The sequence below is a fragment of the Bidens hawaiensis genome, unplaced genomic scaffold (assembly GCF_021521415.1).
Source record: "Bidens hawaiensis isolate Kalapana, Puna unplaced genomic scaffold, B.hawaiensis_p1.1 tig00007615_1, whole genome shotgun sequence".
In the NCBI taxonomy this organism is placed as follows: Eukaryota; Viridiplantae; Streptophyta; class Magnoliopsida; order Asterales; family Asteraceae; genus Bidens; species Bidens hawaiensis.
Genome location: NW_027491531.1, coordinates 1,190,570 through 1,205,104, shown reverse-complemented (window position 1 = coordinate 1,205,104; position 14,535 = coordinate 1,190,570). Strand labels below are relative to the sequence as shown.

General features: G+C 32.6%; 2 protein-coding genes across 2 annotated transcripts; both read right to left on the bottom strand.

The window, feature by feature from the left end:
* Positions 1–1,545: 1,545 nt before the first annotated feature.
* On the bottom strand, positions 1,546–4,148 carry LOC143635627 (ATP-dependent DNA helicase PIF1-like). Its single transcript, XM_077103410.1, has 3 exons — positions 3,102–4,148; positions 1,811–1,856; positions 1,546–1,736 (listed from the first exon to the last, which is right to left on the bottom strand). The coding sequence occupies exons 1-3, from the start codon at positions 4,146–4,148 to the stop codon at positions 1,546–1,548; spliced, it is 1,284 nt and encodes a 427-aa protein (XP_076959525.1).
* A 3-nt stretch (positions 4,149–4,151) lies between these two features.
* On the bottom strand, positions 4,152–4,739 carry LOC143635626 (uncharacterized). The gene has a single exon (XM_077103408.1). It carries the CDS (start codon positions 4,737–4,739, stop codon positions 4,152–4,154), a length of 588 nt encoding a protein of 195 aa, XP_076959523.1.
* Positions 4,740–14,535: the final 9,796 nt, after the last annotated feature.

The following is a 14,535-nucleotide window of genomic DNA, read 5'->3' as shown; positions in this document are numbered from 1 at the left end:
CCGGGTTATAACATCTCATTTATTTGTGATACAATTTATCATTAAACCATAAGTATATTATTAACTTTCATAGAGTAAAAAAAATATAAATTAAAAAAATAAATAAATACTAGAACAAACAATATAAAACAACCCCGTAATATATGTATATATATATGTTACTGATTCATTTCTAAAAATCCTCTTGTCAATAGTTCTTTAATCACGTAGTATTTAAGGACCCTATATTTTATTGCATATGTTTTAAATAAAAATATCTTAAAAATAGATTTTATAAATTTACAAAATGAAACTTACGCAGTAAGTTTAATTTATATTGGTATTTATTGAAATTGAACTAAATATAAGTTTACGTCCTTTACACTCTTTGTATTTCTATTTATTGTTATTTCTTCTAATGAAAACTTTTAAAAATATAGTTCATATCTTCAAACTAGTAATGTATTAAAGGTATGTATTTTTCAATAAATGAATTTAATACCCAGACCATGATATAGATCATTTACTAACAAAGGTGGTTTATATCTACTTATAGCTTATGATTGATTTATAGATCTAAATATATATGAGGGTGAAGGAAATGGGTATTAAACACTTCATCATGAGTTCAGGGGGGGTGTTTGTAGTTAGCCAACCCATCTAAACTCAATATTATTTATAAGATGATATATGATAATAATTTATAAACCTTGTTTTAACTTCATCTTCTTCAACCCTTCGCCGGAAAAAGTACTTCACCATTGGAGCAGGTCGCCGGAAATTTGTTTTAGTTGTGAGGTTTCTAAACGTAACAAAGTGACCGAATATTACTTAACAAGGTTAAAACTGGTAAAAACATAGGAAGGGGTTTACCTTACGTTAAAGTTTAACAACCGGTGGTGATAAAAAGGAAGTTTGTCGGTTCCGTTGTGATCCCGCGACTCGCGTGGTGGGGCTTGGCTATAGAGTGAATATGGTGGATTTAAGGGTATTGTTTTGCGGTTTAGGTTCCTATTGGTTTTTCGGAAACATGAACCGTCGCCGAAATTTATAGTTAGAAGTTTTGATTGTATAAATTTTTTTTATGTTTTTAAGACATGTATTTATAATCGGTTTCATTGAAACGAAGATAAGGATATGCATAGAAGATAGCCACGTTCACGAGATATCACCCTCACTAAACGAACTTCTTTTTACTACTATTCTTATGCTTTCGATATTATCAGCTTGTATATATATATATATACTAGTAGGGTACCCGCGCGATGCGGCGGCGGCAATTTGCAATGTGGTAGTCGTTTGTGTTGGTTCATAAGTCAACTCATGATATATCGTATAATAGTATTTTAGTTAGTTAGTTTTGTTATTCATATAATATTTTACAAAACATTATTATATAATTGATTTTATTGTTATTATAGCTCTAGTTAGTAGCATCAATACGGTATATATCTTTTTCACAAGCGTTAAACATGTGAAATAAATAACAAAATTAACATTAAAATTATTGTCTACATCAGTAAGCTATTATGATAGTGCAATAAACAAAAACAAGAATAATAAATTTTAGTCATACTTCTCGAATATCCTAATTATCTCATCTTGATTTTCCAGCCACCATTTATCATTGGCGAACATGTTATCAGAAGATTCACAAGGAGGTTGTTGTTCAAGTTTCGTTGATACATTTGGTGCAGTCTCAGTTTCTTTTGTGTTGGCCTCTTGCATTGCTACATCTTCTATAGCAGGTTTTGATACTGAAAAACTAATGTTTAGTCTCTTGTATATGTTTTATCAAAGTAATAATGTTATATGTATTCAATATACATACCTGACAAAGCTTCAAACTGTTGTTGCGTTTCGTCCATTACAGCTTCCTAATTTATGTAATACAAATATGATTAACTTATTATGATGGAAAAACATTAAGAAAAAAATAGGTAAAATCAAACACCGTGACAATTTATTCATGATTATAATGATGATTTCACTCAAAACTTACATCAAATTAATTGTTTAACTTTCATATATCCACTACGTAGTTGATAATTACCTTAATATCGAGACAAGAAAACGTAGCCGGGAAGGTCTCCATGTTTGTAAACTGTGAGATGTTGGTGAATTGTGTTAATGAAGGGTAAGTGGAATTGAGCTATATAAGACCATTAGCATTTGAATAGGGACATATGCGTGATTTTTAGCTTAATTTTCTCCATCAAGTTATTATGCATTTTGATAAAGTAATATATTGTGTTTGATAACAACTTTTTATTTGTTTTTTTAGGAATTAACATTTTACAAATTTACAAATGTAAAAATTATATATCTTTACTAAATTACTTGGTTACAGTGGAAAGTTATATGTAAAAAAATCTTATTATCTAAGCACGTAAGTTTCTTTTCGAACTCTGAAAAAAAAGTAAAACATTTTCACATTTAGTATATACTACTTAGAAGGATTCGGATGTACATGGTTTCTTTGAATTTTAACTAACCATTTGGCATGCATACAATCATTTGATTATTAAGGGATAAGAAAAATAACAACAAAAATGATTCAAATAAATTAAAAATATAAAAACCGAAGGCACAGAACGTATATATAGAAATATGCTTAAATTTTGATAGAAGCATGCAGATCATACATCACTTAGCACTTCTCGATATACAACATTTGAGGTGTATACTCCGTCTCGTCCGAAATCTTTGGCAGGATGTACTAACACTTTTGTATTTTCCCGTTATATCCCTCTAGACAATGCCACATAAAGTTGCCCATGTGAAAATACAGGATCTGGTAGATAAACACCAACGTGAGGAATTGTTTGACCTTCAGCTTTATTAATGGTCATGGAAAAGCAAAGTCGAACGGGAAATTGTTTTCTTTTCAGGTCGAACGGGAACATATCATCTTTAGAAAGACTCAGTGGGATTCTTATAAAAAATACTCTTTCCCCGCTATGTTGCCCAACAGCTATTTTGGCGTCAATTGAGTTACGGTGAAAACCTTTGCATATCAATCTTGTACCATTACATAGACCACGTGATGAATTAATATTCCATATCAATATCATCGGACATCCAATTTTCAATCGATGTTTATGAGGAGGAAAACCACTAACATTTAGTGAGTTTAGGAACTCAGTCGGATAAAAGTTGTTTTTATCGTCCTCAACCTCGTCAAAACTGTAATAAACCATTTCCTCGCCTTGAAAATTTTCGATCATTTGATCATTAATCTCGTCAACACTCTCATTTCTTGTCGATAATATTGCTCTTGATGCTATATAATCCGAAGTACATACACTATTTTCGATTGATGGAAATATTGCGTTGAACAACTCCTTTATAGAATTTTCTTTGCTAGTGAAAGGAATTGTCATGTCATCGGGAATGCGGATAAAGTTGTCATTGATCGATTCTTCAGTTCCATCACCGACTCTTAAAAGAAAATCAGAAAACCACGAATCATTTAATGCTCTCATATTTATGGTCAACCGCATCTTTTTAGTGACACGCCATAGAGGTGACATTCGAAAACTTGAGTCTACAGTCTGTGCTCGAGTGCCACGTTTAATAACTGGCAACACCTGTCTGAAATCACCTCCCATAACCATTATCTTTCCATCAAATGGAAGTCTAACACCAATGATGTCTTGCAATGTGCGATCGGCTGCCTCTATCGCCTGTCGTTTTGCCATCGATGCTGCATCCCATATTATTAGTTTGGCTGACCTAATTAGTTCGGCGGTCCCACTTTGATGTTTGATCTTGCACATCGAATTATTATTGAGATTAATAGGAATCTTTAACCTGGAGTGAGCTGTTCTCCCTCCTGGCATATTATTAGATGCGGCACCTGATGAAGCTGTTGCAAGAGCAATAAGACCACGTGAACGAACTTGAGCAAGCAACTCTTTGTACACAAATGTTTTACCCGTTCCACCTGGACCATCTATAAAGAACAAACCCGGACGATCATTGTCCACATGCATCATGATCTCATCATACACAATTCTTTGGTCGCAATTAAGTGAATCTCTAGCAGATAAGTGTTCAGGTTCCACAACTATCTGGTATTCCTCTTGTACCTCATGATGCAACGCATATTGCAAGTTAACATCATGTGTAATTTTTGGGAGATCAAATTCTTTTATATTTTTACCCATAGATTATAGATATCCCCTGATCTCAGTAACAACCATATCTTGAACTCGATGGATATTTTTGCAATGTAACCTATAATCTTCAGACATTGAGTCAAAGTGATCATTCCATAACTTGCGAACATCTCCAGGTTTACAAAAAACCAATATTGTTGCGAATAACCCTCTTAGAGCCTTTGGAAACTGAAATAGAGAGGCTTCAGTGAGACATCGCGATAAACTATCATCGTTCTCTATTAAGCCTATCTCAAGGGCCGCTCTTCGAAATGTCGGGTACGTTACACCATTAAGTGTACGAAGATCTTCAAAAGAAGTAGGACCTTTGATATTTGAAAAAAGTAGGGGTAAGTAGTACCTTTCTCCTTCAGCTGGATTAGCCGAAACAATACGACCTCTTTGTGGCCTTTGTTTACGACGATTCCAAAGACGTGAGCCTCCATTCCAGGTGAAGTGTTTTGGAAAATCTTTATACAAATACTGCCTTGCCGTTTCATCCACTCTGTTTGTCTCAAAAAATGCAGTCAACATGGTTTTCTTATCTCTTTCCCTATCAACAATTTCAGACATATTATCATCATCTCTAAACCTGACCATGTGCTGATTAGGGAGATGCAGTTGCAACGTCAATACAGTAGGAGAGATTTGAGAAAGGGGGAAAGAAAAAATACGCCACATAGCCTCCGGGGGTGATACATAGCGTGCATCTTGAAATCTCTTTATCTCGTTAATAACAACCCCTTGCTCGTCCAGATCTATTTGAATGACCTATTTGTCATGTCCTTTGTAAACATATTTGAATACATACTTCACGGATTTTATACTTGAGCAAAACTCGACATTCATGTGGCAGTTGAACATCATCAAAAGCACTGGGTTATACGGGACAACCCACCTATTATCAAGATCACTTCCTCGTACATCCACCCTTATTCTGTTGTCTCTTCTTCGATATAATGGATATAAATCTTCTCCTTGTGTTGTCAGATCATTAAATTGTCTTGGATAATAAAAACGACATGATTGATCAGGATCTCCCTGCATACAAGGGCTTTTGGGTCGTAAGTTTCCGCAAGGACCATGCATCATGTGCTTGACAACCAGCTCATGCAATTTAGGGTGCCTTCGCTTATTCGGAATTTCAGCACACACAACCTTATCATAATGGTCTGGATTGTTTATTTTTTATTGCGGGTACATGATAAGAAGGATATGCGCATGTGGCAAACCACGCTTTTGAAACTCGATAACATAAACGTATGCCTTAACTTCTCCAAGAAGATGTTTCTTTAAAAGTTGTTCTTTAAGATCCTCTAGTTTAGCACGAAATACTCTTGAAACAAGCTCTGGACGATCTTGTGCGGTTTGACCAGGTTTTAAATTATCACATATCTCAGACCAGTGAGGATTGCAAGTCATCGTAATGAATAGATCAGGCTTGCCGCCATCTTGAACTAAAGTCATAGCATCAAGAAACCGGTGTCGCATGTCACGAGGCCCTCCAATGAAACTTGCAGGCAAAAAGATTCGTTGTCCGATTCTGTTTGGATGAACCTCACCAGCATGTACGCAATCCACGATACCTTGGTACAAATCCGCTCCTATCCTATCCTGGTTTCTTTGAAAAAAATGTAAACGTGACGTCTCAAGTTTTATATAGACGTCCACACCAAATTGTTGTAGCAATCTACCACCAAACAGAAGCGCATTCTCAGCAGACCGGATTTGGAACTTGTAACAGTAGTACTTTCGCATAGCTACAGTTTTTCTACAACCTTCTATGTTAGCATCTGAATAGATTAAAAAAGGTAATAATTAATTACATTACGCTTAGGGATACGTTTTATAATCTTCACTTAGAAAACGTAGTTAGATTATTGGTACCTTCTGTTGGTTCATAGATGATGTCGGGATCATTGTGGACTTCATTGGTTGATACTCCTTGACGTGGTATGTTAGGATGCCAACCAGACTCCCCATTGGGGAAAAATAGAGGATAACACAATGGATCGTAACAACCAAAGTACGGCTGAATATTTTGACTATATTCAGACCCACCATACACTACAATGCTTCTTTTGTATGAAGTGATATTGTCATTCCCTTCAACCCAAATACCGGCAACCTATATAATGTTGTATTGTAAAAAAGTAAAAAAAGTAATTATAAGTTTCTTTTAAATAACTGAAATAATATAATGCTATTTAAACCTCGGATGTGGTTGGTCGGTTGTACACTCTTTGGTCAAGTTCCACTGAAGCGTTCAAAGTAACTTTATAGTTCTCAAGAGGTCCAAGTTCAGCAGGACTTCGAAATGTCTTGACATAAAGGTTTGCTGAAAGAACACGTGTCAAGATCTTCCTAATATCTCGATCAAGATTTCGCCATTGGAGTCTAAGATCTAGTTCGGTATCGGGATCATAAAAATACAATTGTAAGTACCGAGGTGTTCCATCTCTCGAAACCAACAGGTCGATGCTGTGATATATTCCTTTATGTGCATGAAAAGTATATACACCATCTGTCATATTTGCCAATGTACCATCCAACGTAACGCCCATTGAGGCAAATGAAAAGTTGGTGTTATAAGCACGTATGTTTTTCCTAAAAACTTCCCCAGTTTCATCTTGTGAGGTGAAAAGTCGGTACAATTCAACGGGAATTTCACAATCTGCTAATTTTGTTTTCCCACCCATACAACAAAAGGTAAGAATTCAAATTTAAATCGTTTCGCTCCACAATGAGGACATGGACTCTGTGCTTTTAAGATGAGATGGTCTCTTGGAACACCATTATAAACAAATTTATATGGGTCATCTTCTATGTTCTCATCTCCAATCGATGGTTGATCATCGGCATGAGTTTGTGTATTTTGAGTATCACTTGAATTACGAATTCGATTCTCTTTGCATCTAGCATAATATCGTCTATTTTGCTCTTTTCGTTTTTCAGCCGAAGTACATGACACATTCTCTTTTGTCATCTGTGTCATTTGACTATTATTAGTTTGTAAAGGTTGTAACGGTTTCCTCCCTACCGATCTATTAGCCATCGAAGATAATAACGAATAACTTTGAGAGGTATATCCGTTACATACTTTAGACGCTTTCTTATTCTATTTGTGTGAAGCATAATATCGTCCATTATACTCTTTTCGTTTTTGAGCTGACGCAGACGTAGATGAGGAAGATACATCATTACGATCTTTTGGGTCTTCGTTAGTCATTGCAAGTTGACGAATACCTTGTAAATCAAATAATAAGGTTCACGCTCTATTTTTTGAAATTAGCAAGTATGAATAATAATTTATAAATTAAACAAATATTTTCAAATAAATACATTAACAACATATATCATACCTTTTAGGAAATTTGAAGAATTCTCTCGTGTGTTCAAAGATACAAGTCAATAACTCAAAGTGCCCCACCTAAAATGATAATAAAAATCAACATGCAAATGTGAAAACACAAATTAGATTGATGAATATTTTCGACAAAAGAAATTACTATGATAAATATGGAGTACATTTATCATTGAAATAATTTAAACAAATAACTATATATGAATTATTAATAAAAGTATGTATGTAAAATGTAGGCTATAACTACTAATTGGTCACATATATAAGTCAATAACAACATATATCATACCTTTTTAGGAAATTTGAAGAATACTGCTAATTGGTCACATATATAAGTCAATAACGCAAAGTTTCACACCTGAGAAGTTAACAAATCAATATACATATATCAACACACAAATTAGATTCATGAATATTTTGTACAAGACAAATAATATGATAACTGCATAACACATTTATCATTGAAATAGTTTAAATAATTAACTATACAACAGAATAATATATTTTGCATTATGTTTTCAAATAATATTAAACAAAATTATGGGTTGGTTTCTCCCTTATTACGGTTATAATGTATTTCACTATGTATTTAAATTTTTTAATTTTATAATACATATTTAAAATTATTATGATTATATGGATTATTAATAAAGTGTGTATGTAAAATGTAGCCAATGACAGTTCTTTAGTTACGTTATTATTCAAGCCTATCTATTTAAAAAGAAAACATACTATCATAGAATTCATTGTTAGTAAAAATGTATTATCTTAAATTAGTTAAGTTTGTTTTATTAATAACAACATTTATTATGTCATCTATTTATACTATACTACAGTACTATAGTATGTATGGGAAATTTCAAATTAAGGATATTGGTCATAACTTTTCGGCATTTGATTTCTTAATTTTAAAACAATTAAAAATTAAAAGACAATTTTTACTTCATTTATTTGGTGATCTGAATTTACTATAAAATCTTAAACGGCCAGTGTGCCTCCACTTGTATATATCGTGCTTAAATTATGGCCTACGAACATTTGAAAAAAAATATCTTTTTTTAGTGAATATCTTAAGTGAGTACACCGCTTAGAATGATATTGATGTGTTATATTTACATGTGTTCTTTACAAAGGGAAATATACCTACAAGTTCGTTAGCGTCGCCAATCTACCGAGTTCGGTCCCGATGATCTAAGATTCCAATATACATGGTTTGTTTGAATATTTGAATAACCAATTGAAGTATATATAATCTTTGTTTATTGATTCTAACCAACTATCGCTCTCTATTAATAAAAAGATAACCGATATTCAAAATAAATACTTAGGTAAAGAAAACCAAAACACATATGCGAAGGTGTATTAAAGTAATTTGTAAAGTAAAGTAAGAGAGGTAAACAAAATCAACGCAAAGATAACATTGTCTTAAAACAGAATGGGAAGTAAGCTAAAGAGGACAAATGTTATTCAACACGAACACGGACTAAAAGAACAACCCATGATCTTAATATCACGGGCTTCAGGCATGTCTGGTTCATAATGGATCGTAGTTAAATTCGTTGACCTTAAAATATTCCCTATAAGTAATAAAACATGTACAAGTTTATAAATAATCATGGCACAATTAGTGTTAGTAATGAAAAATCCCATTAAAATGTATAACTTACTATCTCGCAAACGAATGAGCTTGACCCGGGATGCGTACACAATAGATTTTTTTAACACTGTTTGAAAAGTTTTTGTAATATTGATTTGCGTCGTGTCGTCTAAATACAGTTGTATTATGTGACCGCTGCCACATATAATATAGATTAGAAACCTAAAAAATTGTAATTATAAACCAAAGAAAATTATAATTATCATATGTATATTGACTTACGTTACATCTTGAAGAAACACACTAAAACGATAAGTACCATACGATCGCGAGCCCGTGATAATTTTTCCAACGACAACTAAAACCAATATAGAAGTTCTTTAAAATATGAATATAATAAAATTAGCGTATGATATAAGGATGTATGTAACGATAAGTAACAAAAGCCACGGTATACCAAACTCCGTATTGTGTGAGTGATGAAAAAGAGTCAACAATAGAATGCACATCCATTATCAATTAAACCTTCAATAAAAAAGGTGTAATACTTTGATATTAAAAAAATAATGATTTTCAAAAGAGTAAAAACACCAAATAGGAAGATTTATTGCATATTTAAGAATAATACATGTACATACATAGACACAAATAAGAAATGCAAGATAAATATAAAAACTTTATGAATTTTAATAATTGATTTTTCTTAGTTATATATTCCATAATGAAATTTGAAAATTTTAATATTTGAACATTCATATATGTATTTACAATATTCCATTATATACTGATTTAACATATGGATTACTGTCTCATGACATGGTATAACAAAATAATTTATTACAATTAGATTTAAAGCATCAATTTCCAATGGTTGACCGCATATATATGGATGGAATGTCATTCGATAGGTTTATTTTTTGTTTTGTTTTAATATAGTCTTAGGTAAATCCCTTTACCCAAGGAACAACAAAACAATAATTAAAGTAATAATATAAAAATGCCTTTAACTAAAACATGCATGTCATTCAAATAAAATAAAGTACATAAACCACATTATAGAGTTTCATACAAATGAAAAAGTAATTAAGACAAATATCAAGTCAAACATGATAGAAAATGCGTGATAGAAGCGCACTAAATTAAAATTGGGGAGAAACTATAGTGTCGGTGAAGATTGCACCATGGTTTAATTGACTACTGAAGGAAGGAAATTTATAAGCGAGGCGATCGAATCGTAAATCAACTTCAAGAACTTGTCCCCACTCCATGACCACAATACATGAGCCACTTAATTTGTAATACGTCATAGAGCTAATTAATGGAAATCTAATATTCATGCTATAACTATAAGTTAACAACTTCATCCACACACCGTTAATTAGCTTCCTAAAACTCACATTTTCATACTCTCTTAATCCGGGACAAACAAGCATGTGGTGTTCTGAGTTTATGTCGACTAAAACACCCAAATTTCCCAGACCAGAGACATCTGGAAAGCGTAATTCTGAAAAATCCATCGTATTCACATCAAGCCGAAGTATCATTTTTTGACCCAAATGCCAGTATTGAGTAACCGTGAAGTATAAGCCATCACCACATAAAGTTCCCGGCGACCAATTGTAGGTTTCATTATGGTACGGGCGTTTTTTTAGGAAGTGTGCAGTCCTCCACGAGCTTAATCACATTGAATAGACATAAATGGTCATGGTACCTCGTCTACGTTTTATGTGTACAATGTTGTAATCGTATGTAGAGTCAACACAAAAGCCGATTGCATCACTCATATATATGTAAAAGCCTTGTGAATTGGAATTTGATAGTTTTTTGAACATAGTTGTTAATGGATTCCAAACAACCATCTCACACGTGTTTATTAGGCAAACACATAACATGCCATCTAAACTTGCTAAAAATAACAAATCAGCCGGCCGAGCATTAAATGGGATAGTAACGTTGGTGGCCAAGTAATAGTTCGCCACTTTATAATTTAACGAACGAAGTAAGCATGATTGTTGACCTGCCTCGATGATCTTTTGATCGCATGATGCCCGCATGTTATCGCAATGAGCCTTTAGAAACATCGGCGTTGACATGAAGGCAAACCATTCCTTGCATACAGTCTTGCATTGAGCTATAACATTTGGAGGGAGTTTCGCAATTATCTCCAGCATTATGACAATAATCGGAAGGGACGACATAGTCATTTTGATCCAAATAATATAGTTTTAAAAAGACAAATAACGTTTAGTTTAGCATGGTAAATTATAAAATATATAAAAACACACACACACACACATATATATATATATATATATATATTGATTATAAAAACAAAACACAGTTTTGCTGCATATATAAAAAAAATTAAAATTGACGGATTCATTTATATAATTGTCTCATTTACGAATTTATATTAGCAATTACTACAAATTTAGTATATGAAAGTAAATTAAGCTTACAGCTAGTTACCATCATGTTAAAAATATAGTAATATTAAAGTTAATAATTTTGTAAATATTAAGTTTTATTAACTTACAAATAATGATACTTATTAGTAAATATTTTAGTAACTATGTATCTGAAAGCTAATTTGTCTTTTTTACATACACAACCTAACTAAAGTTAAAATTTTCACTCTTATTCAAAACTCAACCCAACCAAACTAAACCAAACCAAACCAATTTTTTATCAAATATATATATATATATATATATATCAATCAGTATATCTATACTATAGTTAATGACCCAAGCTTTACCGTTATTTTATAAAAATATTGATATGTAATTTTTTTTGAACAGGGTAACATTAATATAACTTAAAAACAAGAAAAAAAAAATCAACTAAATACATTTGAACAAGTTAAGGGGTAATTTTAAAATAACTAAAATTTATAAGGTTAAGAGTGTAAAAAAGAGTAAATAATATTAATCCCATCTTCAATTGTAAACATGAAACGTAATCTGGAGACTCCTCATCCCTCTCTAATTCAAACCTTAAATCCTATCTTCAATTGATAGAACTGCCATCTTCATCACAATTAATTTCTTATTTTGAATCGCCTAAAAAACGCTTCGAATCTGGACGGATGTTACTCCGAATCCGCCGGAAACTGATTTGAATCTAGCCGAAAGTTACTATGGTTTTTATTTATTAAAAAAAAGAGCATTTACCGTTCACCCGCCGGGTCGCCGTTGCTCAACACTGTCAACCATGGTGAAATCCCCAATTTGACTCTTTTATAGGTATGATTGACCCAATTTGATTCCTTTTTTAGTTATGTAGTTTGTTTCGATTTAGGGGTTAGATTGTCGATATTGGCTAATGTTGGTTCGACTATCATGGGTTGGACTGTATCTTTTGTCAATGCATAAAGAAGTATGATTAGATTCCGTAAATTGTGTGTGGTAGTGGATTTGTTACTGTGGATGCTGTAGATTCGAGCTATATTATGTATTTATTGGTTTTTTGTTAAGATTTTTGTTTCTGGTGCAATCTAAAAATAATGTCATTCTTGATTTCGAATATGCATATCATAGTTTATTTGAGTTTTGGTTGTAAATAAAGAAATGAAGATGATTTTGTACTACACACGCTGACACACTGAATTTAGGGGCAAAAAATTATTTAGTTTGATTTTACTTCAATTGAAGCCATAAAACAGGTTAGTATCATCGCTACCATCCGTGTTCTATTTGATTGAGTTACAATTCACTATCGATGTTGAATCAGGAAGATTTAGGATGCCTATAATTCGATTATTAGGAAGATGTAAAGATTTCCACAAATTAGGTGTACAAATTGGGGAAAACTTTGCTTAATTGCTATTTTTTATTTGCTAATTAAGTTTTATTATTCTTTTATCTGCTTGGTAGTGTTTAGGCATTCATATAAAGAAGCCATTCATCATCGAAACCGTGTGCTCATCATTTAATTATGTTTCTAACATTGATTGATTACGTGTGTAAAAATGGACTTATAAACATTGAGCATGTGGTTTGAGTACAAATATGGTGTGTTTTTGGTCCATAAAATCTTATGTGATGTTTGTTAAATAAACTATGGTAAGTTTTTTATTATGTTAATTAATTTTGTAGGTATCGGTTGCTTCTGGTGGTCTGTGGAACATGTTTAAAACATATTCAATCATTCAAAGAACATGTGAATTCTGTGGATTTGGTCAATCATTTCTTTTTATGGCCTGGTTCAACAATCAGAAATTTGCATATTGTGGTTAGTTATTAAGTCATTTGTATGACAGTTTAATCCATTGCTGAATATAATCGTCTATGATGTCTCTTTTCTTTTATTTATTTATTTATTTATTTTGTAATGTTATACAGTTTGCTAATTGTGTGCCCCTCAAGTTGCAGGTCTCAGGTGAGGACCATATTTATTTGTAAGCTCTTTTTACTCTATCAGTTTTATCGTCCTTTTGTAATCCGTGCTGATTTGATTGTTGTCACATGCTACGGGAGTCGTTGATCCTTCCATTTACGAGACGGAGCTTGGTTTTAGTGGTTATTGTTCCACAGCAGCGATGGAGATTGCAACCATTGTCTTCGGGATAATTACTTTGCTTCTTCGTTGCAACTTTCATCGCTACTTCATTGATCACAGGTTAGTTATACCTTTCTGATTGCAGCACATATTTTTACCCCTTTAGATATTATTTGGTTGCATAGGTTTTCTGCAACCCTTTATTTGCTTTTTTATTACAGACAATCTAATGTGTGTTTTGCATCTATTTTTAATAGGGTTGTTGTCGAGCTGGGACAAGCTCGCACCATGCTTGGTTTTAAACCGAGCTGGCTCGACTCGGTTTTAAAAACGAGCTGAAACATTGTTCTTGAGTTAGGCTTAGTTTGGCTTAATTTTTTAAATACAAATTAAGTTTATAATATGTGCAACTGAATACAAAATACTTTACGAGTTTAAGCGAATACAAAATAAGTTTAAGAGTTTTGTTTTTAACAATTTGTCTATATTAGGAATTGGGATTTGAGTTGTATTTGGGAGGGATATATTCCCCTTCTCTTTTTAATTTTTTTAATAATATCTTATATGTATATACAAATAAAATTTATTGAAAGTAAAATAATTCGAGCCAAACTGAGCCTAGTTAACAAGCGAGCCAAACCGAGACAATCCGGCTCGTTACGTACCGAGCTGAGCTAAGCTTTCTAACCGAGACAAGCCTGCTTGGTTCATTTTCAATCCGAACCATGAGGTGTAGTGTTATCTTTCTTGCTCTTATAAAGTTGGCTTTTTTGCTGTAATGCATATTTTTTTACAAAAATATTATGCCTTTTGGTTTTTGTTGACTGTTAAATCACAAGCAAACATTCTTGCACAGATCTTCTTCACTACAGGTATGTTTTACAGGTGATGATATATTTCATACCTTATTTTATAATAAAGAACCGTGTGGGCCT